This window comes from Haliotis cracherodii, unplaced genomic scaffold (assembly GCF_022045235.1).
Source record: "Haliotis cracherodii isolate W230 unplaced genomic scaffold, xgHalCrac1.p SCAF_9, whole genome shotgun sequence".
Taxonomy (NCBI): Eukaryota; Metazoa; Mollusca; class Gastropoda; order Lepetellida; family Haliotidae; genus Haliotis; species Haliotis cracherodii.
This window is the reverse complement of record NW_027266343.1, coordinates 28,111,795-28,135,980: the sequence shown is the minus strand read 5'-3', so window position 1 is coordinate 28,135,980 and position 24,186 is coordinate 28,111,795. Positions and strand designations below refer to the sequence as shown.

General features: G+C 38.5%; 2 protein-coding genes across 4 annotated transcripts in view; one reads left to right on the top strand and one right to left on the bottom strand.

Annotated features, from left to right (window-relative positions):
• Positions 1 to 5,148: 5,148 nt before the first annotated feature.
• LOC139453306 (serine/arginine-rich splicing factor 10-like) lies at positions 5,149 to 12,686 on the top strand. 2 transcript variants are annotated; one of them, XM_071234959.1, is made up of 7 exons: positions 5,149 to 5,262; positions 7,191 to 7,297; positions 9,344 to 9,445; positions 9,938 to 10,061; positions 10,264 to 10,293; positions 11,090 to 11,155; positions 12,325 to 12,686. In XM_071234959.1, the coding sequence occupies exons 1-7, from the start codon at positions 5,198 to 5,200 to the stop codon at positions 12,401 to 12,403; spliced, it is 573 nt and encodes a 190-aa protein (XP_071091060.1). In that variant the 5' UTR covers positions 5,149 to 5,197; the 3' UTR covers positions 12,404 to 12,686. The 2 variants fall into 2 exon arrangements, with proteins under 2 accessions (XP_071091060.1, XP_071091061.1); XM_071234960.1 differs by having other exon boundaries at positions 11,090 to 11,171; positions 12,325 to 12,411.
• Positions 12,687 to 13,768: 1,082 nt separating this feature from the next.
• Positions 13,769 to 24,186, bottom strand: part of LOC139453307 (serine/arginine-rich splicing factor 10-like) — a 47,843-nt gene continuing 37,425 nt past the window's right edge. Inside the window, exons 2-7 of one of the 2 annotated variants that reach the window (XM_071234963.1) lie at positions 20,063 to 20,167; positions 17,152 to 17,255; positions 15,350 to 15,461; positions 14,991 to 15,020; positions 14,559 to 14,615; positions 13,769 to 14,165 (exon numbers count right to left, since the gene is read on the bottom strand). In XM_071234963.1, the coding sequence (XP_071091064.1) occupies positions 14,090 to 14,165; positions 14,559 to 14,615; positions 14,991 to 15,020; positions 15,350 to 15,461; positions 17,152 to 17,255; positions 20,063 to 20,167 (484 nt within the window). In that variant the 3' untranslated portion in view covers positions 13,769 to 14,089. Of the gene's footprint in view, positions 14,166 to 14,558; positions 14,616 to 14,990; positions 15,021 to 15,349; positions 15,462 to 17,151; positions 18,624 to 20,062; positions 20,168 to 24,186 lie in introns of both variants that reach the window. The other variant, XM_071234961.1, reaches the window with a different exon arrangement.

Sequence of the window (24,186 nt, the reverse complement as noted above, 5' to 3'; positions counted from 1 at the left end):
CAAGATTTCAACCGTTCTTTTGGTTGCATATTGATAATTTTATGAACATTTTCTGACTTAACAGAACTTTTGTTTCCAGGAAAATCTAGGTCGTATTTTTTTCATGTGTTTTAACAGTTCTGGAGATTACAAATATCATTTCACTAATATTTTTAATAATTTTTTGCGACTTTATAGACTCATGATAAGAGGCATCCTTGTACATGTTAATGTTGGGTGTTGGGATTCAACAGATATTACCTGGTCTTGGAATGGTTTCAACATTAAGATATTCAACATGGTTCTCTTTTCCCATACATGAATGTATTTTGGCGTTATGTTTACGGTGTTGTTGACTTAATGTTGATGTGGTCCAGTAGTTTATGTTTTTGGCATGCTTCATGACTGCGACACAGTTTTAGATAAGACTGCCAGTGCTAGATGACAGTCTGTCTGGTCTTTGAATGTCTTATAATGCAAACCATTTCAATACGTTTCTTAAAAACTTTATTTATTCAAAATACGTATGAATACGTATTCAATATGTTTCCAGCATGCACCGACTATCCCCTTTGTCTTCTTAATGTATTCAGCACACATTCGGCGTATCTCCTCTATATAAGACCCCGCAAATGGCATGCAAATTATGACAAACACGTGTCTGCAAACTGTTGTCCTCAATCAGTAGCCACGGTAAAGACCTACTCACCATGACCTATCTGCATTCTGCCAGACACCACATTTGAATGACTAATCATTAAGATGGCGAGATGAAATAAGGATTAACGTGGCGTTCAAGAGTATTTCACTCATGCATGCGTGTGTCTGTGTGTGTGTGTGTAATGATGATGATGATGATGATGATGATAATGATGATGATGATGATACACTTCACATATGCATGTGATCAAATACACTTCACACCTAAACATGCCCACACCCACGCTCCGAAACCTACCACCATCGAGGCCCTCCACAATCACGTCCCCTTCCGCAATGTCATATCCCCACTAATACCCAAACTACCTCCGTAATATTTCTACACTACCCCCAATACCACACCTCTTCACATCACCACGTCCTCAGTGACTTCCCTCCATGTACAAAATACTCACACCCTAATTCCTCAAACGCATTACTAATTCCACAAACATTCACTTCTACCATCCGTAACTTTCTAACAAGTGTTTTCTAACATTTGGGTCTGTATTTCACTTATCTACTGATATGTCATAAATCTAATTGCGCTGCATGTACACATAGGCACTTTCAAGCATTACATAGACATTAACTATATTCATTTTACATATTTATGCTTATGCATGATATTATTACAGTAGACATGTACTTTCATTCAGGTATTATACATCAGCTTCAAACGGGACAGGTCATGGTTAACCTACAGCCTAGCCTCATGCCTGAGGTCTATATTTCTGGATGGACCCGGGTGGCCCAATTGTCTGTGGCGCTGTAACTCGCTGTGCTGAGTTGCCTTTCTTAGGCGTGCGAAACATCTGTGATCGTGGGTTCGAATCTCAGTTTGTACGTCAGTCAGTCGGCACCCTACCCGTGGTCGTGAGTTTCACCCAAGACAGGCATCGCCCCAGGCTCCCCTCACACACAAACTGACATGGCGTGGTCGTGAGTTTCACCCAAGACAGGCATCGCCCCAGGCTCCCCTCACACACAAACTGACATGGCGTGGTCGAGAGTTTCACCCAAGACAGGCATCGCCCCAGGCTCCCCTCACACACAAACTGACATGGCGTGGTCGAGAGTTTCACCCAAGACAGGCATCGCCCCATGCTCCCCTCACACACAAACTGACATGGCGTGGTCGAGAGTTTCACCCAAGACAGGCATCGCCCCAGGCTCCCCTCACACACAAACTGACATGGCGTGGTCGAGAGTTTCACTCAAGACAGGCATCGCCCCAGGCTCCCCTCACACACAAACTGACATGGCGTGGTCGAGAGTTTCACTCAAGACATGCATCGCCCCAGGCTCCCCTCACACACAAACTGACATGGCGTGGTCGAGAGTTTCACCCAAGACAGGCATCGCCCCAGGCTCCCCTCACACACAAACTGACATGGCGTGGTATAACGGAAATAGTCTTGACACAACTGCTGTGTCACTTCGACAATGAATAAAATGAACATGGTTTGGTTTGAGTGAATGTTAATCAGACACTGATGAAGAGTCGATGAAGCATAGGTATTTTTTTTCAAGCGTTTTCTGGCACAGTTCATTTTATTATGATAACAATCCATCCCAAATGGTCGGTCCCTAATGGGCAAACAACTGACAGACGTGGCGCTTGACATGTGACTTGTGGACGGGATTACCGACATAGTTGCACAGCTCATTCAAGCTGGCTGAAGTCAATGGCTACAATACAATGGGGATTAACAATTGGGATTACCATCTTATAAGTAATAGCAATTAAGTGATTTAAGACCGATACATGTCATGGCTGCATGGTAATTAGCTTTTGGAATTAAATGTTAATTCAGACAAAGGTTGTCCCAAATCGGTCGCTATGACAATACGAATAACAAAGTCTAGCTACAGCAACAGTTGCTAATGTACCAATAGCTGCTTCGTCGCCAAAAGTGGGTTTTCAAAATTTGGCGGCAGTGGTGGCCACATTCATGAATCTCATCTTATCCAGTTTGCATCCTGAATGAACATTGTCTACAGTCACGTAGTCAAGCAAATTATCCACAGGCTGTAAATAATCTATCTGGACAAACTAGGCCATCAATCTGCTCTTACCACACCGCCTGGTTCGATGAAACACAATGTGCAACACGCACTATACACGCGGTCTGTCTGCGGCATGACAAGCATGGGCATCTGAGGTGGGACGAGGGCACACGGTCAAAGCACAAATTGAGGTTATTTGTTCGGGGGAACACAAAACATATGATAAACTTAAGAATTGCAAGAACAGCTGTATTGTGGTCAAAACTGAATTATCTTGTATGACTTCACAGGGGATCTACAACTTAGGAATAGTTTGGCATCCAGGATTTCTAGCGGTGTTTCTGATAAAGCAACAAGGCTTTGCAACTCGGCCAACTGTTCTAGAATATTAAGGATCAAAGGTCTTAACATCGGGATTAAATTATGATCAAACACTTCATTTCAACTCACTGCATATTGATTTGCGCATTGTTACATGAATAAATGGCTCAGTAATTGACCAATTCTGCATTGCTTAATGTCAGTTGGCAAATGGAAGTTGAGTCGGCTATGAGGGGACACTCCTGCTTGTTCTCACGTGTACGAAACATCAGCTTTATTAACCTATGCTTTCAGGAGGTACCGTGCAATGGTTCAAACCAGATGAACGATCATACATGAAGGTCAAAGGACAGAGCATGATCAAACACACTAATGCACATGAACAAACATAACACATGTCCCAACACAAACCACAATCTCCATGCCATACAGAACGTCAACCACAGGGAACAATGAGTTTCACTTGCACGTACATACAGTTCGAATTTCACAATTATTGCAGAACTGGTTGATTAATTGTCCCAGTGAACTACTAGTATCTCTTTGTTGCATGCTGTGGTCATGGAGTATTGCCCTAGGAGTGATAGCAAACATAGGTGATGACCACTAGTTCTGTGGTATAACACAGACATAACTGTTGTCCTGTTTTTTGTGGCTTGCATTATTAATTGGTTGCGTTTGTCAATACTCGACATACATGTATATCCATAAATGGGCATTATATCTCCATATTTATTAAGTAGCTACGTGTACATATTTTCTTCTTTAACCATCATCGTAAAGTATCCAAGGTTATATACTTACAGTGTACTAGCTGGGACCAAATATATAATATCTAACACAGCTCGTTTACAACAAGATGCATACATGCTAAGTTGAAAACCTCCTCGCTGAAGACGATTTGCTGTTGTTGGTTTTTTTTGCTTTTTTGGGGGGGTGGGGGTGGGGGTGGGGGGGGGGGGTCAAGTTTCACCAAGCTTGAAGACGCATACGTGGATATGGTATTTTATGCTTCTTCGCCCCAAACAGTCGCAGTTTCGGAAGATACAACAAATACAACACCCGAAGGGTCGTGCTGTAAACACTGATAGTCCTCGGAGATACATTACTATATTCCCAGAACAGAACGTTATCGATAACACAAATGTCAAAGCTGAACGTTAACTGGTATTGCCTGAACAGTTTACGTGTGCTTTACATCTTTGTCACTCAATTACTTTTACACATGACGCATGCTGCGTTAGACAACACACACTTGCCTTCGTATGGGAGACTGTGTGTGGCGGATGCTAACAGCTAGCGCAGGACGTGCTTATCCTTGTCGCGAACGCCTGGTGTCATCAGTGATCCATACATACCATTGTCACCACTGTTATCCCTTTTACGCCCGATGGAAATAGTTTCGGCAGATATTCGAGACTGGTCAGTCTAACTCTCAGGCGCTAACGTTTGACTTTACTATGCAGTAACATATTGAAAAAAAAGAAAGTCATTTGTCATTTTACTACATAGTTTCTTTCGATTAAATTCATTACATCTTTACTATTCACTTTTTTAACGTATTGTGATGAAAAAAGCAAAAGCATTTGTTTTTCAATCAAGTGACCGAGTCTGACACAAATATGAGATAAATTGTTGAATAGGCATTACTTAGAAGTTGACGGATGACAAGGTAGACTCAATTTTATGGATAACAACTTCTTTAAATGTTTTTTTTTTTATGATGATGAATTTGATACGGGTATCTTTGGTTTTTGCCCATTTGTGGTGTTTCGGCGACTGTTTTCAGCCTAGTAACGTTTTGTAAATGTTTGTAATTTTTGGCTCAAATCTAATTTCAAGTCTATACTTTCTTTCGCCCGCCAGTGTATTTTACAGGCCGCCGTGATACAGCTGAATAGTGCTTACTGTGGAGTTAAACAACATTCACTCACTCATTTAAATGTTTCCATTTATGAACTATTATATGGTGTATTTAATGTGTGCGTGGGTCTGTGCAACGAAGTCGTGTTATGCTAAACATTTTGATCTGCGTTCTGGTTTCACAATCTCAAAACATAAATATTCGTTCAAACGCAGCCAAGTTCTTCGGCAATTGTCGGGAATTTCCGTCATAATATCACATGCGCAATAGTGCTTTGTTCTTGTGGGCCTTCTCGTGCTGGAAAAAGCAAGGCAGACGCTGAAAATGTCACGCTACTCGAGACCACCGAATACATCACTTTACGTGAGAAATGTTTCAGATGGAACTAGGTTAGTATAGTATTATTCTACTAGGAGATAAAACAGGTTTGTTTGCTTGAAAAATTCAACTGCCCTACGCATGAAAAGAAGCCGGTAACTGGATCGGAAAGGCACAAGGAATGTGAGAAAAAATGTCGGCAGTTCCACTAGCCAACATCGCATTGTAGCCTAATTTGTAACTTATCATACAAGTCGGGAAGATGTACATGCCGTGTGGTTCACAAATTGCAGCATTTTTTAGTGAGATCTTGTAATTTTTTCAACACAAGTGCGTTGGTAGAACATTTCATGCCCTTCGGCCTGAGGCTAATTGCCAATGTCTGCCACATTACTAATTCTGGTTATGGCAGCGAGGAAGTTGCCGGAAGTTGTGTAAATTTGCGTTTAGTTTAAATCGTGTGGGTTGAAATAGATCAATGGTCGTTTAATTTGTTGCCAGGAATAAGACTTAGGCAGTCGACTGTGACTGGCTTCACTTATCTGGCGTGCCTTTCGATCCTGAGGGTAAGAGAGTTTGGGGTAGGTTAGGTTGGAACTTCCTGATGAAGTATCCCTTTATGATCGTAAGGTTTAGGTGCCCATTTTCGACCAAACACCCTTCACGATTCTAAAGGGTTTGGCTCAATTTACCAAGGAAACACTGTACGATATTTAGGGTTAGTCACCCCTTCGTGAGACACTCTCCACCCCCACACCCATCCACCCATCCACCCCACTTACATAATGTAACGTATTGAGGGGCAATGCAAACATATATACCTTTAGAAGAGGGATACAGGGGAAAGTCTTTGCTGTGTTGGCTAATTCAAATTCTAAACACAGCAAAATCTCTGTAGTCTTCAGACTGGCAACGTAAGTTCGATCCTACATGCGATGCTAGCCTGATTGAAATGTGAAGAAGTGTGCCCCGTAAAATGCACAAGGCTACTCCCATTGTATCAACTGATCGAAAATGAGATACTCATTTCTTACCATTCTTTGTGGCAAATATGTTGAATCTTGTTAGTCTTGCTGTAGATATCTGTATGTTTATAACTTAGTTTGCCCCATGGGGAGTATTTGTTACCTGTTGTCGGTTATTCTGCTGCTTATCACAAAGTGTCATGCATATATACCTCTCATCACTTGGTTGTTGTCACTCACTTCAGCTTGATAACAGTGTAAGGATCTACATCGAAACATACCCGTGAAGATCCAGGTTAGAATAGGTCTTCAGCAACCCATGCTTGCCATAAGAGGGTGGTCAGGCTTGCTGACTTAGTTGATGCATGTCATTGTATCCCAATTGTGTAGATCAATGCTCATGTCAGTCACTGGATTATCTGGTCCAGACTTGATTATTTTCAGACCGCCATCATTAGCTGGAATATTGCTGAGTGCGGTGTTGAACAACAAACATTGAAACGTCGCAATATGCAATTAACCAGAAACGGCCAGGACAATGTGTGTATTATATGTATAGCCTGTCTTGTTTTATGTCCCTTCTAAAGAAACCAGTACAGCCTATTGTATGTTTGTATTAACATTGGTTTGCATAAAAGCACTTTTCACATTTGTCATGAGCAAGCTTACACAAGCACTTGAGTATAGATTAATATTGAAGTTCATCATTTATGATTGAACAAATGTTTGTGCTAATGCCTGATTAAATTGAAGAATTAATCCGGAAAATGAAACAGAACTAGATGACAAAGCTGAAACAAAAATTTGTGTCACGTCTTCTTTGCATGAAACACGAACAAATGAAACCATGTTGATGTTGAAAAGTTTATGCAGCATGCAATGCATAAATTGTCCACCCCGTCCCTGATTCAATATCTTGTATGTTGATGCGGTTAAGTTTCTATGAATGACTTTGTCCATTGTATTGGCTACATTTCCATCAGATTTATGTATGATCTCAGCATTAATCATTTTAATTGGTTTACCATTTCTAGACAAGATGAGTTGCGAAGTTTGTTTGGCAAATATGGACCCATAAGTGATGTTTATGTCCCTGTGGATTATTACACAAGAAGACCCCGAGGATTCGCATACATACAATATCCTTGGAGAAAGAGCTAGAATGTTTGGATGATGCAGTCTGTGACTTCAGCCACTAGTCTGCAGCCTGAGTCTAGTAAAATGTCTTTTGGTCTCAGAAGTCCCTTAAGCTCTACTCATAAAGTCAAGAGATGGGTTCGGGCTGGTAGACTCAAATATTTTTGGCACAGGCTGTATACATCTCTTTACATGTTTATAGTCTGTGTTGCTGAATTGCTTTTATTACCATTTGAAAGAACACATGGATGATTAATTGCTTCATCAATGAGGATATCAGTAGAATGTTACATGGCAGTAGTTTTTCATCTATGATCTAGAATGTGCATAATTTACAATAAATGACGATGTTGGCACATAGTGTTTTTAATTTAATATAATTTACTTTTGCCTTGATTTTCTGAACAAGTGTGACTTTTGACCCAAGCAGTGGCCCATTCTTTGTCATGGGTCATATGACCCATTTTTGGCACGTCCTAGATCTAGCATCACTTCTGGGAGAAATCTAGGATGGACCATTGGCATGATTGGTCATTTCTCCAGTTTGTTCGTTTCATGTGGTCTCTACATTAGAAATGTTCTACTGTTGGATATTTGTAGGCTGTTAGACTCTGTATCTCAAGTTCGTCTTGTGCAAAAGAAAACAGTGATATAATAACAGCTCGGCTGCTGATTGGGCATCATCATAATACAGTACCTTGACAACATGAATTGTGTTTCACTCTTTTTAATCATTCTTGGTCAAACAGTCTACTTAAAACTGATGTAGCTGTAATATTGCTGACTAATGACATTTCATTTATAATACTTAATACATGTATATCCTGCCAATGTGACATTTTTACTTTTATCATGATTGCTAACCAAACGATTTTGACTGTTATTTGGAATTGTTTTCAATCATTTTTGTTATAGATCTTTAGGACATGTTTTTGAAATAATTATGATCATTTTCACAGTTCTTTCAAATGAACCATTGAATGTCAGCCAAATTAGCACAGTTTAATCGTTTATTGCAACTTAACATGGAGTTTGGTTAATTTTGTTAGTTATTTGGCTCAATACCATAATCATTAACTAACCTTTATTTGTTTCAGAGTTCAAATGTTAGTTGCCAAAGTTTAAAATGATTTGTGACACAATGTTGTAAATTAGTATGTGACTGGGAAATCAAGTAACAGATTGTCATAAAAGGGACGAAAATTTTCATTTGTCTGACATCCAACTTGATTAAACTTGTTATTTCATTTCTTTTATCAGAATACAAAGACAAGTTAAAGTTAAACAAGTACAACCTATAAAGGACAAAGTTATAGCCAGGCAAAGAGCAAGCACAGGCTGACACCATGGGTCAATTGCTACGGTTTTCCATGCAAATCGCAAGCGAGTCCCTTGCATGTCCAGGCTGTTCAAAGTAACTGGGCTTCCCTTGCTTTCCTTAGTCCCATTGCTTGAGGCAGTACAAGTTCAAGTCTTTTCCAGTACCAAGCCCACTTAGTCATTCCAATGCAGTTCAAGCATTCAAAGCAATTTCGAGCCATTTCAAGTCCATATGTCTTTTACAAGCCAAGCAAGGGTTAGTCAAGCAGGGCAATCTAAGACCAGGTTTCAAGGCACTAAAAGCATTTCACAAGGCATAGTAGTCAAGGTCAAGACATAACAAGTTCCAAGTTCAAGCTGTTTCAAGGCAAGCCAACAACGGCCATTTGTCACTTGTTGGCTGTTGGTCGGTTTCTTGGTGTCTATTTGGCTACTTTGTTGACTTATATCCAGCAAATTGAGTTTTCATATTTTACTGTAACTTGGTACTTTCACAGTAATAAGGTGCAAGGTGCATGCTGATCATTTTGTTCACCTGTTGTAAGTTCTTAAATTATTTTGTTAAAGAAAACATTTTTTGTTCAACAGTTATTTCTTTTTTAAAACGTGTTAAACGTTTTGAGTGCATATTTGTAACATCAATACACCTTTTCAGTTCAGCATTCTTGTCTTCTTTGATAAAGAAAAATGTTTGCCAAAGCTGTGTGTTAAGCCCTTAACCAGATCACATTTGAGGATCCCAGAGATGCTGATGATGCATTGTACCATCTGGACAGAACACGCTTCTATGGCAGAGAGCTTGAGATCGAGTTTGCCAGAGGTGACAGAAAAAGTGAGTGGAAAGATTGCAATTGGGGATGCAGGATAATTAAGCAAGAAGGAGCCTTGTCATTTTAACATTCCTATTAATGGCTGAATGTTTAAGTTTGTGGCATTTACAAGAAAATACATGGACATTGCTGTTTACTGCCATTCACACAAAACTAATTTGGTAGCAAATATCAGTGAAAATACCCAAGTTATTGCCCCAAATATATTTTATGTGCCAACCAGAACATTTGCAAATTGCAATCATATGACCACATGACTGTAAAACATGAAGGACTGAATTTCAAACATCCCATGTCAAATGATAGCTCTGTTCCTTCTGAATGTCATAATAGTGTTGCTTCAACCCTCCAAAGTTGTGAGATTGATACTGTATGGTGATGAGCTAGACTGTTCCTTTCTGTATTTACAAAGTTAGACTAATTAATGAATTGGTTTGTAAATTGTCACCCTTCATTTTAAGACATATCCCCTTATTGCAATACCAATTTTGTAGCTGCTGGACAGATGAGAGGCAAAGAAAGAACACGCCGTTCACCATTTGGAGGTCATGGGTATGATGAATACGACCGTGGAGATCGTGGTGGCCGTCGCCGCAGGTCCCGATCACGGAGTCCAAGGTTTGTATACAGGCTTGCCTAGAAGTGGTAGAAGTATTTTCTTTCAATTGATGATCGGCCAGTACAGTACATCAAAGCTGCCCTGTAGAATATATGTACCTGCTTTTAATAGAAGTCAAATCTGTAAATTATTTACTTCCATGGAGATATAATGCTACATGAAATTGGGCTCCTAATCCTAATCTTTGATTTCTTGCAACAGGAGATCCCGAACAAGATCACCAAGGCGAAGGTGAGATAGATATAATGTAATGCTTGTAGCTTGTCTTTCAGGCATAATGTGTTATCTGTTCATAATCAATGTTTAAAATTCAAATTCAGAACGAAAAACCAAGGGTCTCCTTATCATAAGCATATTGTTTAAAGTTGAGATTTACGGCTTTCCTAGATTAAAGTACCATAGGAGGAAATATTAACGACATCTGGTGTCTAGGTTACACAAAACCAAATGTTTTCCCATAGACTTCTATAGTAACGTTTTTGTTTTTTTTAAAATAACTAAGCATTCAACAGCTATTACCTGTACCTGTGTGCACAGTTTGGCCTTAGAGCAGCAATAAAAACATAAAAAATGACTAGCTTAGCGAGCTCCTTTTCCGAGTACAGGAAGCTAAATACACCATCCCCAGTTTCGCACCAAATGTCACCTACTTGAAAATAGCTGTTGCCACATTCAGCATAAGTCATCATGTTGAAAAAGACAGTACTAAATATAGAAAAACATGGTCAGTTTTAATAACTGGATGGATGTACATTTGAAAGACATAAAAATCTTACAGAATATTCTCCAATCACAGCCTGCAGATATCTCTCGATCTGCACTGAAGGCTCCCTACAAAAAACGCACTGTCCAAACTGGTTCTGATTTGATGTAGTAGAACCTGTATGCTCCATTTTTGGGGGGATGCATCAATTCAGTACATCATATGGTTCTGTTTGTTTTTTTGATGTTCATGTGTGTTCAATGCAATAAACATGGTGGATATGAAAATCAATGATTGTAGTATTCATGGACACTCCTGTTTTAGGAGATCCTACAGCAGATCAAGGAGCAGGTCATATGACAGAAAAAGAAGCATGTCTCCCAAGCGACGGTGAGCATTATTCCAGGTGTATATGACTATTCTTACCTTTAATCTTGTTCATATTACCAAGTCCACTCAGTAAATATTGGCGTTAAGCAACAAACTGTCAGGGGGCGTATCACTTATTCAGGTCAATATTTTACAAATGGACTATTATTGGCTTATGTAAGCAAGATAACAAGGTAATGAAATATATTTTTCCTGTATGTTCAGCTTTAGAAATTGGCACCAGTCCTGTAGTCTTTGCCTAACTGCCCAATAGTAAACTGTTAGTTTCTACCGCTGATGTTAATGGCAAGAAATTCTTATTAAGTTTGTAAAATATTGTTTTGTTGTATTCATCAGATTCGTTCAATGTCGTCATATACAGTCAAGTCTTGTTAATCCGACAGTCTGCTTTATCAGACACTAATGATGGTAACTGATTACAGCTAATTTGCAACAAATTACCGAAATCACTCATTAATCAGTCTTGTTAATCTGACAGTGATCAGCGTACTCCGTGGTCATCTGCCCTTGAGTACACAGCCCACTGTTTTGATGCAAGATGAGTCGGCTAGGAGCTGCATATTACAACAGCTGCAGAGAAAAACTTGCTTAACAATAAACAATTAATGCTTTCAATAATCAAAACAGGATTAATCAAATGGTTAGATTGCCTCAATCTCATTAAAATCAAATACAAGTTCTCGCTATTGTTGAGGACATTCCTTTCGCAAACAGGAATTCGACATTTGCCACTAAGATAGTGGCTTTCTTTAGCTTTGTGGCATTCTTTAGCTTTGTGGCACTAGTTTCAAACTGGTGACTTCCATTCCAGACAGCTTTTTAAAATAATTTGAATCGGTCATACAGCCTGTAACAGTAGTTTTGTGTTAAGTTTTAGAGGCTGCATGATTAGAAAACATTCCAGAAACAATGTAACATAACAATATTAATATTACGTGAATTTTGTTTTTGAATTGTTATCAGTTGTGTAGGTGTCCGATTATCGTTGATACTACTTAATTTTATTTATCTGACGTGATCATATGCAACCAACCATCTCAGATTGACTGTTTAAAGGTATTTTGTCAGTTTATTTGTTTCATCACTTAAGATTAAAAAAGCGCTCATAATCACTCACAATTTAAATTGTCTTGAATATTGGCAGTTCTTAAGATGGTATCGTTTTTCAGATCCCGATCCTTCAGTCGCTCCCCATCAAGAGGCAAGTCGCCCGGTGGTCGCAGTCGAAGCAGATCGGGGGATAAGTGATTCCCTTGTCCTGGATCAACGTATCATATCTGATAATTATGTGAAGAGTGAGCTCGAACATGTCAGCAGCATCTTGTGACAGTGTTGTCTCATTTCATCTGTATATATCTCAGTGTCCAATCATGTGTTCGTCTCGCTACATCACCACAGCTGTTGAACTGAACAAGGAGACTGTCACCCGAAAGCGGTTTTCTACTTGAACAATGCAAGCAGTGCACAACTGTTGCCATTTTATGTTCTTAAAAGTATTTTAATCCTGTAATAAATGATAATGTTGCTAGTAGATCCTGGTCTGTTGTTCTTCTGCAGGACAACTTGTAAAGTGCACTGTTTTTCATGGGACTGATAGAAACTTTTGAAGTAGTCCTATTGTTATATGTATTATCGATAAATGAGAATGATGTTTACTGCAGTGTATTCTATGTTCAGTGAATGTTGAAGGAGTTAGAATGTCGAAACGAAGCCCCAGACAATTGAGAACCCAAACAGTTAACAGGATTTCATTCAGAACATGACATCTTTGTAGGCCGTACCTTCCACTGAACATAGAAATCAAATATTCACTTCTATTATATGCCAAGAGTAGGCAGTATCATAAACCACTAAGACATTTAATTAGTGATTTGTTGAAACGGGGAAGGAAATTTATGAGCATTTATCTGGACTGCCGTAACACGTGATATTCAATGTTAAGTCAGAAACAATCTAATTAAAATCAATCTTTGTTTAGCGGTAGCGAGATCTAAGATCTGAGGACATTCCATTACGGGTCGCGTCAGAACGACCTTTCATCCAACCAATCGGACCATGGCTTACCAGATCCTGAAAGTGACAGTAGGAATGTGTTTTCTAATCATGCAACCTCAAAATGTTTAACGGTATTCCGAACGACAGTTACAGGTTTTATGATTATATCCATACAATCTAGGCCATCTATAAGCCATTCCAGAATGTTGCTTTGGTCAGTTTTGACTTTTGTAATCGAGAATTCTTCAATGTTTCAAAGCGTAGTGGCCAGTTTCAAACTAGTGCCGTAAAGCTCGAGAAAGCTGCCTTCTGATTGGCTTATGCCTATTTCATTGGTCCATCAAGCCTCGACCTGTAATGGTATGTCCTCCGATCTTTGTTTAGCAGTAGCGAAAACTGAGATTGAGTCAGAAAACACTTCTCAGTCTTAGTAGCCTGAGACACTGTATAGCTTATGACGTCTATGCAGACTCCTCACCAGGCAAAGTAACAATCCATCAAGTGCCATCTTGCAACACTCTCATGAGTGACGCGGAGAGGGGATGGAACCTTTAACCTTCCCCTCTCTGGGCAGGCCCCCTTAACTAGTAGATCCGGATGTAAGAGTATTCAAGAAACTGACATGGAAAATATCTTTATTCCATTACAGTAATATACACCAGCTACATTTAGAAATTCACATGTAGCTGAAAACAGTAATACCATCAAAGAAGCATCTCTAACTTAACAAGTGGAGAATGTTGTCCAACATAAGTCCTAACATATATTTACAAGGAGCATATCAAGCTCTGTTCATCAGATGTACCACCACTAGAGATTTAAATACAAAATACAACCTTTGGACATTATGTACAAAGAACATACAAGTACATGTACAGAAGAGATTCTGAAAATTTGCATGAAGCTTTTAAGAGAAAGGATAACAATGACATGGCAGACTCAGTTGTCAGTTGAGGGACTACTGTGGCCACCGGGGGACTTTCCTCGTGACACAGAGCGACTGAAGGATCGAGACCTGAAAAACAGAGGGTAAACGTTTGGAAATGGTCATGATTTTTTTCATAAGCTCAGAACGATTTATTTGATATTTGGATCACCAAACTTATAACTCGTGATATAATTCTGTTTAATACTAAAATTTGAAAATGTCAAAAAGGCACAAGACCATCTGATTACATGTCCAAAGTTTCAGGAAAATATCTAATCGTTTGTATATAGTTTTGGCCTTGAAATGAGGTCAATGCTGCTTTCACATGTGTTTGAAAAAATATTGGTAAAGTTTTCTGAATTATGAACCTGGAAACAGAACATGCATGGACTGACACACACACATTCACTTATTCAACTTATTTAAAGTGGTTTTCCGCTTGAGAGTTATGTAATGCAGTATGCTGATAGTGATACTAACCGTCTAGATGAATATCGGGATGAAAATCCTCTCCTGTCATAGGATCTGCTACGAGACCTGAAGACCAGAGAAAACTTGTAATTAAGTTTCCCCACTTACATTAGGGCTCTAAATCAGTGACAGTCTGTCAGGAATAGGGTAGCAAATGTCTGCCACAGAAAAATTAATTCCAAGTAATTTACTGCCAGGAAACAACCACAACATAATTTCAACTCAAACATATTCACAGCTACATGTACTTAGGGACTATCGGTAGTATTTTATAAAAGGGCCGGGAAGGGGGGGTTACAAATTTGAATTGAATTCTTCAGAATGTTGTTTAATATGCCACGACCAGCAATATTCCAGCTACACCACAGGACCTGCATGTTGAGCAGTCAACATGACAGTCAGCCAGATCACATCACTTTAATCGACATGATAGCTTAATACCTTCTTCTTGGACTCCTGCTCCGTGACCTCCTGCAAAGGAAACACAAGGAAATGAAAGTGTGTGCTGGTTGGTTAGTTGCAAATCCTTTGGTCACCTCATGTTGGCAGACACAATAAGCAATCACACCCCTAAAAGCTTGGTAGAGCTAAAAGAATACATTTCTTATTCCTCACCACTTAATAAACATCACTTTAGTACGAAGATATATTTGTCTTTTTATTCTATTATTGCAAAATTTCTATGACAATCTAATTTCACCGTTACATACGACACTATAATATGCTTTTATTGGCCAGGTGAGCTAAAATTGGTGCTGCTTTTTTAATCAATTTTATCTTCTTCCACCTCCACTACTAACCTGGGACTGCGGCTTCTGGACCTGTAGCGACTGCCTCGGTCATAGTCGTCATAATAGCTTCGACCATATGGGGAGCGACGCACACGCTCCTTGTTCCTCATCTGATTAGGAGCTGGTGATAGAAGATAACAGTCAACAACGTCTCTGTGGAAACATGTCTGAGGGCAGAAATTTGGGAAAGTTATTTTTTAATGCTCAAAAACAGACTGGAAAAGTATGATGATACACATTCACACAATGGTACTGATGGTTTGCGTCAATGAATCTATCTTGGAGAGAATGTGCTACAGATGCTGCATGCTAAGTAAACTGTTATCTACAATGAACATAATTGTAGTCATTTAGCAATATAACTGTTGAGATGTGACTTCAAGTCACTGTTGCTTGCAGTCGGCAATATTCTAGCTACATCATGGCAGTATGGCAATAGTAACTGGGCTTGCCAAACTAGAGGTCAGTCAGTCCCTGCTGTATCCGCGATTGCGGAATATTTAGCACAAATCCCCACTCGGTACAGAAATGTACCCATATTGCAGAAAATCAAATTTTGTGCAGAACTCATGCAGAATTTTGCATTTATCTGTCTTAAGATTTCATCAAATACACTGCAGAATTTTATAACTGGACTGAAATGCTTACTAAAAGTGCATGTCTGTCCGTTGACACTAGTGATCTCCTGATTCATTAACTATTCTAGATAAGTTATACAAGAGTCATCAGCATGATCAGAAAATGACAAATCCCCCCCTCACCACCAAATTTGAAAGAACAAATCATCTGACTGTTACTTGGTAAGTCTGACTTGAGAGAATTTCTATCTAATCTGTCTGTCCATATATAAGAGTAGTGAGTAGTTATTGAGCTATCAAAACTATACCATGGAATGGGGATTAGGTACTTTGTATTTCTATGTCTGGTACACACCACTGTGAACAGAGTCATGTTGCCATGGACACAGAAAAAACAAACTCAAAACACCCCTACCTAGCAAAAGATACCATTTGACAAGCTGGGTGCTGTTGTACAAAACAACCTTAGCGCTACAACTGTCGTAAGTCTATGTTTAAGGTACCGGAGTTATGATCACCTTAGTGCTAAGATTGCTTTGTACAACAGACCCTAGGTCACACCAAAACAAAGTCAAACTTGTTGCCTTGGAAACAGAAAAAAAATATATAAATAAATCACCAAGTTTGGACGGAAAATGTGGAATGGTGTTTTAGTTCTGCTCTGCAAATGATAACTGCCTCCGTTTCAGCTAAGTCTATATAACTTGTTAGCATGGAAACAGGGAAAAATAAAATTTTGAAAAATTCCTTAATAGCGAAAGGCACCACTTCAGCCCTTGGTGAAAACATGTACCAAGTTTGGATGAAGTGTCTTTCACAGTTTTTATGTTGCGCTCCGGAAACAACACCTACCCCCCACCTTTTGAGAGTAAGTCCGAATTGTTTCCATGGAAATCGAAAAAAATCAATACTGCCAAAAATCCGCAAAAGGCACCACTTCAGGATCTATTTGATATATCTAAGTTTTATTGATGAATATTGAACAGATTTCGAGTTGCACTCCAAAGCAAAATGATTATGGACTAACAGACGGGGCATCAATTTTATCCCCCTGCATTAATATATGCAGAGTAACCTGTGCCCCTCATGGTTTATTCTCCCTGCAGTGTTTTATTGCTTGTTAAACAACTCCTACTCGTTTATTTCTTAAATAAACCTGCAGTGTTATGGATGCTACTTGATATCTTTACAGACCAAACAGCTTTGCCTTTCCTGTATACATGTAATACTCACTTTTTCTGTCACCTCTGGCAAACTCGATCTCAAGCTCTCTGCCATAGAAGCGTGTTCTGTCCAGATGGTACAACGCATCATCAGCATCTCGTGCATCCTCAAATGTGATCTGGTTAAGGGCGCAACTCACATACTTGGCAAAATGAAATCCAACAAATGCTAAACACAGTAACTTTGCCACTAAAACACATGATGTATTACTATAGTATAGCATTTCATATACACAATATACCTAATACAAAAATACCAGTACTTGCAATGATCAGGTTAAGTGTTACAAATTGGTTCAAGACATAGGATTGATCACTGGTTCCAAAAATCAACATATGATTGATTACAGATCAATAATGACAGAGAATACAACAAATTCGAATTTAGATCATTCTTCAGCCCCCTGGTATCCTGCTGTTAATAACAATAAATAAGAGAGCACAACTCTTAAAGGAAATTGTATTTTATACATTTACTCTGCATATAGTCTCCTAGCAAAGTTTACAATAACAGTACCTGAAACCTTGCCTGTTATCCGACTTACTTGTTTTGTTTTGTGTTATACACAAAATTATTATCCCATAAAAACATTAAAACATAATTGATCACAGAATTCATGCTCGTTCCTTGCTTCGGAAACGAAATCAATCAAACATTTATTAATTGGAACATTTCGGTAAAGTTTTCAGCAGCATCCTATTCTTGCAATGACTGTGCCCCAAGCTGACTCTATGCAAACAGGTGCCTGATTACCACCATTAATCATGTTAATGTATGTTTAACACATTTTGCCAATACATTTCACAGCTGAAGAAACTTTTAAATACCCGCATAAAATTGACTCAGTAAAAACCAGAACCTTTACTAGATGTGTAAACAATAAATAGAGGCATGCAGAAAGACAAATAGTTCTGTTTGATTGGATATTCTAACTTGGCTGACTTGACAAAATTGACTGCTAAACCATCTTGCTAGAATGTACCCACTGTATCTCTAAGTGGAGCCCTCATCTAGAGATGGTAAATCACTGTATTTGAAGCCTTGAGTAAGATGACTTGTCTTTAATTATCTTGGTCTGGGTTTGACTTAGTTATATACTTGAGTCTTAACTTTTTTCTGCTTGAGAAAAACTTGTGTAAACTTGTTTATGCCAAAGTTCACTTGATTGCGCCAAAATGTCAACTTCAGAGATTCAGCAGAAAGTTGACATGGAAATGCCAAATTTGTCGACTTGCTTGACTTGTGGGTCAAACCTGTCAACTTGCTTTTGCGCTGTTTGATGACTTGATCATGCCAAATGTTATCTGTACATCGGCTCTGACTGATCAGTTCATCAGAAATCTGTATGACAGCATTGACTGATCTGTGATGTATCTTTATCTAATGGTCTCTTGGTATTAGCCAGCGTGCACACAAGGGGCTTGTGCATAGAACTGTACTTGATCCTTACTTTTCCACGTACTCTAACTTGACTTTGATTTCTGATGAAAAAGTGAAAAATGATTATCATCGGCAAACATAACATATCGTTCATACAAATACTGTTATGATGAGCACAGCATGACCTAGGTGTGCGCTGAAATAAATTGATCGTGATGCATCTTGATATAAGATCTGTGGCCACTAGTATATCTAGTAAATGTCCCTACAATGAAAAATAAGACTCCGTGTTAACTTAAGCATATATACGAGACAGTAAACTAAACATTTCAACAGACTTGTTTTTCAATATTTCCAGTGTTTTCCCCTTTAATGTTATTTTCAGCAAAACGCTTTATCAATCTCATTAAATTCAGATCTTAGTTCTCCTATCACTAAACAAAGATCTGAGGACATCCCATCATGGGTCTTGCAGAACTACCTTTCATCCGACCAATCAAAGCATCGCTTATCAGATCATGAAAGTGACAGTCGGAATGTGTTTTCTTATCATGCAACCTCGAAAACATTAACACAGGGTATTCCGAAAAACAGCTACAGCTCGTACGACTGATTCCGTCAAAATTATCTTCCATCTCTCGCTTCCCTGGGATAAACATTTGAACGGAGGAGGTGTTGCACAGTACCTGGAAAGCACTGCCATACAATCCCAAGCATGTATCAGACATTCCTGAATGTTCATTTGTTCAGTTTTACAAAATTTTAATCGAGATCTGTGTAAACATATTTTTCAAGCATAGGCTGAAATTGAAGTCGCCAGGTAAAAACGAGTGTCGTAAAGCTTGAGAAAGCTGCTCTCTAATTGGCTTATGTCGACTTCTTGTTAGTCATTTCAGTGGTTGGTCAAAGTTTGTGAAAGGTCATTCTGCCGTGACCCGTAATGGGATGTCCTCAGATCTTTAACGGCAAAGAGAACTTAGATCTGATTTTAATGAGATTCAAGGCTTTTTCAAACATCATCAGACTCCGAACATCTTTTTGAGCGGCATCTTTTCGTCAAACTGTCCATGGTCCATCTTAGAATTCTTCCAGGAGTACCGCTACATCTATGAGCTGCATAAAATGGACAATCAAGTCAAAATATAAAACACCTTTGTGCCAATCTCATTACATTATTGTGAATTATGCACATTCTTGATGATGGATGAAAAACTGCTGCCATGTAACATTCTGATACAATGTATCTTAATTAATAAAGCAATCTGTCATCCTTGTGTTCTTTCAAATTGTAACAATAGCAATTCAGAAACATCACAGCCTATAAACATATACATGTCAAGAGGATTTATCCAGCCTTTGCCCAAAACATTCAGTCTACAACTACTAGCTCGAACCTGTCACTTGACATTTTCAGTAGAGCTTAGCATTAATGTATAGCCTTTTACTGGACCAAGAGACATTTTACTAGACTCTTTCTGCAGTCTAGTGGCTAAAGTCACAGGCTATCATCACACCATTTTAGCTCTTTCTTCAAGGATATTGTATGTATGCGAATCCTCGGGATCTTCTTGTGTGATAATCCACAGGGACATAAACATCACTTATAGGTCCATATTTGCCAAATAAACTTCGCAACTCATCTGGTCTAGAATAACAAATATTGAAATAATAAAATGCATGAAAACATTTTCTCAGTGTTTTTGTCTGAAATATAGGAAAATTCAATTTTGCTCTAGCACTTAGGTTGTAATTCATGAAACTGACCAAATGCATGTATTTCAGTCTGTTGAAAAAGTTTGAATCAATGTCTGTTACATCACATGAACTAGTCACTTGACACCTCAGGGTAGCTTTTCTAAAGTCATAATGGAGCAAGGTAGCTAATCTGGTCCATTTTTAATGTCTCCAAACAGTGTACATTACTCATCATTTTCAGATTGATATTTCTTTTATCTAATAAAAATCAACCAAAAAAATACAAAAAGTTTACTATGCATTCACATGAAAAGCATCTTAGGTGTGTAAATAAAGTATGTAAATTGTAAAAGGCACACATAATCGTCAGTCTGTTCACGACTTTCAACAAAAAACAGTTTTTTCCAATCATAATTGAATGAGCAGACTGAGTGAGTATGGTTTTACGCCGCTCTTAGCAATAACACCGTGGGGGACACCAGAAATGGGCCTAACACAATGTACCCATGTCTGGGATCGAACCTGGGTCTTCCGCGTGACAAGCGAACGCTTGAACCACTTTCTACCCGACCGCCGCGAATGAGTAGAGTGTTACTTCACCGAAAACTTTCTGTTTGATTTAATTTGTACACAACGATTTGACTCCTTGAAACCAAAAGAAAACACCGTCTGCTCAACTGTTGACAATTTGTTTGGTGTTGGCAAAAGAACAGATATTAATTAGCCTAGATCATCCTCTGACGTTGAGACAAACGTTCACATTGCAACATATACACACAGTGCAAATTTACATTTGCACCTGCTCCAGACATGATGCAAATCTGCTTACACACATGACAAGTATACTCACGTATGTATTTCTACACACGTATGCTAACACGGTCGAGTCAGTATACGTCCCTTTCCCAGACCAGGCCACAGCGCTACGTTTATCGAGTGGTATACATCTTGCAAGGGACGCGACTCTTCCCTTTAATTACTTGCGCTCAGTGCTACTGTCATGGCGGATCTGTTTACGCATTTGTTTTCTGTCGAAGGTCGGCTTGTTGTTATATTAACGTACAGATCGCTTACTATAACTGCCAGGAAGTCTCTTAGGTGGGTTATGGTCGGTTTTATTGTGGTTGTGTCAACAGTGCGAATGCTAAAATTTGTTTGCCACCAAGTATGATTAAAATCGATATGGCTCAAGACATATCTTTTAGCATATTATGTTATCCACGCGTGCCTCTTAGATCCTTTGGGTTAGTTGTGTCAGATTTGTTTATTTGTTGTTGTTTAACGAAGCACTCACCAATATTTCAACTAAATGACGGCGGTCTGTAAATAATCGAGTTTGCTCATGTATTGTCATTTAAGCCATTAACAATAAGCGGTACTGAACATTTCAACCAAACCTTGTGAAATCATTTCATACCACACGTTATTATTTTTTGTGTATCATGCACAATTTTAGACAAAGGGATGTGTTGAAAGTCTCTATGTTCTAACAATCATATGTTGAGTTTGTGTTCTGTTTCCAAAATAGAAAACACTACCATTTAACACTGCAATTAAATCCAGTCTGACATTTTGTTACCTACTCTTGAGACTTGCAGTGGGTACCCGGGTAATAGGGGATCGGCTAACCGGGTAGTAAATTTGAACTCGTCCCAGCCCTACTGCAACTATATCACAAAATAAATGCCTCATTAACTGCAAACTGTGAAAAGTTTTATTGTGGCATGGTACTTAGTTTTAAGGCTTAATTTCATTTCATCTGTGCTTTAAACTTAAATTTATAAATAAAGCGTGTGTGACAGTATTAATGCACTTTTTACACTTCCAAATACAAGGAATAAAATCTGGTATTCAAGTTTCAGTGAATGTTACTTTTGTTTGAAATACAGTCAAACTCAATTGGGTTTCTGTCACTTGCAGAACTTCAACAATGGATCATAACAAGCATGACAAATATTACAGAACATCCTTAATATCAGAACTCGGGTATTTATCATATCTAGCTTGTGACAATTTTAACATGATATTCTCGTTTCATATTTGTCAACTGAATAATGTGTTATAGTTCACAAGAAAATTAAGTTAGCCAGTCAGGCAACCTTAATGTTATTTTCATGAGCCCTACTTGAAATTAATGGTTTCTTAACCATAAAAGGTCGGGGATTTAATCTTTCCGAGGACATTTTCTAGTGTGACTTGAAAACTACAGCATAGATTCTTCTCAAACTTTGTGTATCAATAGGACAGGTGCTGTGTGAGGTTCGATTTCAATTTTTGGATTTTCTGAAAAAATACAACTGTTTTTCATTGGGTTACTTATATTTTTTCTACTTAAACATTTTAAGCACTGCATGCATTCTTTTGAATTTTAGGGAACAGTTACCATACTAAAATAGAGGAGGTGCAGTGCAAAGTTTGATAAGTGGAATATCTCAGAAAATATAACGGTATCTTGTTTCATGTTTTGAACTTAGAAATATTTTTATACCCCTGACCTAAAACCTTCAAAAGGGCAGCGCATCATATTTAGGACATAAACATACTGTGTTTTCAATGTAGAGCTAGGTTACCTGTAGATTTAACCATGCTAAATTGAATTTGGAACCAAAAGCGCAGCATGAGGTTTCAAATATTAAATCTCCATTCTACCACGACTAAATGAAATGCCAACTCTTTTGTATTACAAAAATATATTGAGTGAAGTGGCATGGGTTGAGTCCAGTATTTTGAGTGGGTTGTTGATCTGAATTTACGGAATCCCTGACAACAGCCTGTAAACACAATATGGTGCTCTATATGTCCAGCAGTTCCTTTACACTGTAATACTTCACACAAACTTATCATACCCGTGAAGACCCCCCGGGGTAGATTAGGTCTTCAACAACCTATTCTTGTCATTGATATCATGAGCATCAATCCACACAATTGGTATCGATGACATGCTTCAACCAAGTCAGCGAGCCTAACCACCCGATCCCATTGGTCGCCTCTTATGACAAGCATAGTCATCTTTTAGGGCAAGAATGGGTTGCCCAAGACCTATTCTGCCCTGGATAATCACGGGTCAACTGTTATCATGTCATATTGCTCACTGTGCTGTGAAACATATGCAACGTCGTACAAAAGTGCCAAAATAGCAAGCTCTCTGTTGACCTTTAAAGTTTGAAATATATTCTCTTTGCAGATTTCTGTCATGTTCTCTGCATGAAAATATTTCCCACACATCCTTTGAATCATCGTACAACCGCATCGTTTATGACTCCTACTAGAACGTCTACAAATTATTATATAAAAGAAACATCGCTGTGTGTTTTCCAATATCAATTAAACAGGAAAAAGGGACAACTACAGACTTTTCATATTGCTTGGATATAGCATTTGGGTAAATAATCGTCGCTAACCCCACAACTGTCGTAAGATATTTATTATTCTTACTATGTATGACTCCTACTGGACCTTCCACACATTATTATATAAAAGAAACATCCCTGTGCGTTTTCCAATAACAATTAAATGGGAGACGAACACTGGTCGGGGAAAGGGACAACTACACACTTTTCATATTGCTTGCATATAGCGCGTGGGTAAATAGTGGTTACTACCTCCACAGATGTTGTAATATATATATTAGTTTTACTATGCATGACCCCTGCTGGTCACTTTACACATTATTATATAAAAGAAACATCCCTGTGCGTTTTCCAATAACAATTAAATGGGAGACGAACACTGGTCGCGGAAAGGGACATCTACAGACTTTTCATATTGCTTGGATATAGCGCGTGGGTAAATAGTGGTCACTACCTCTACAGATGTTGAAATATAATGATAATTTCTACTATTTATCACTCCTACTGGTCTCTCTTCACATTATTATATAAAAGAAACATCCCTGTTAGTTTTCCAATATCAATTAAACGGGAGACGAACACTGGTCGCGGTAAGGGACATCTACAGACTTTTCATATT

Bases quoted from the DNA above. Each gene is read 5' to 3' on its own strand.
- LOC139453306 (XM_071234959.1), top strand. From the start codon at position 5,198: ATGTCACGCTACTCGAGACCACCGAATACATCACTTTACGTGAGAAAT. The intron at 7,298-9,343 runs ATCCTTGGAGAA...ACCAGATCACAT, and splicing joins AGGATTCGCATACATACAAT to TTGAGGATCCCAGAGATGCT. The intron at 10,294-11,089 runs GTGAGATAGATA...CTCCTGTTTTAG, and splicing joins ACAAGATCACCAAGGCGAAG to GAGATCCTACAGCAGATCAA.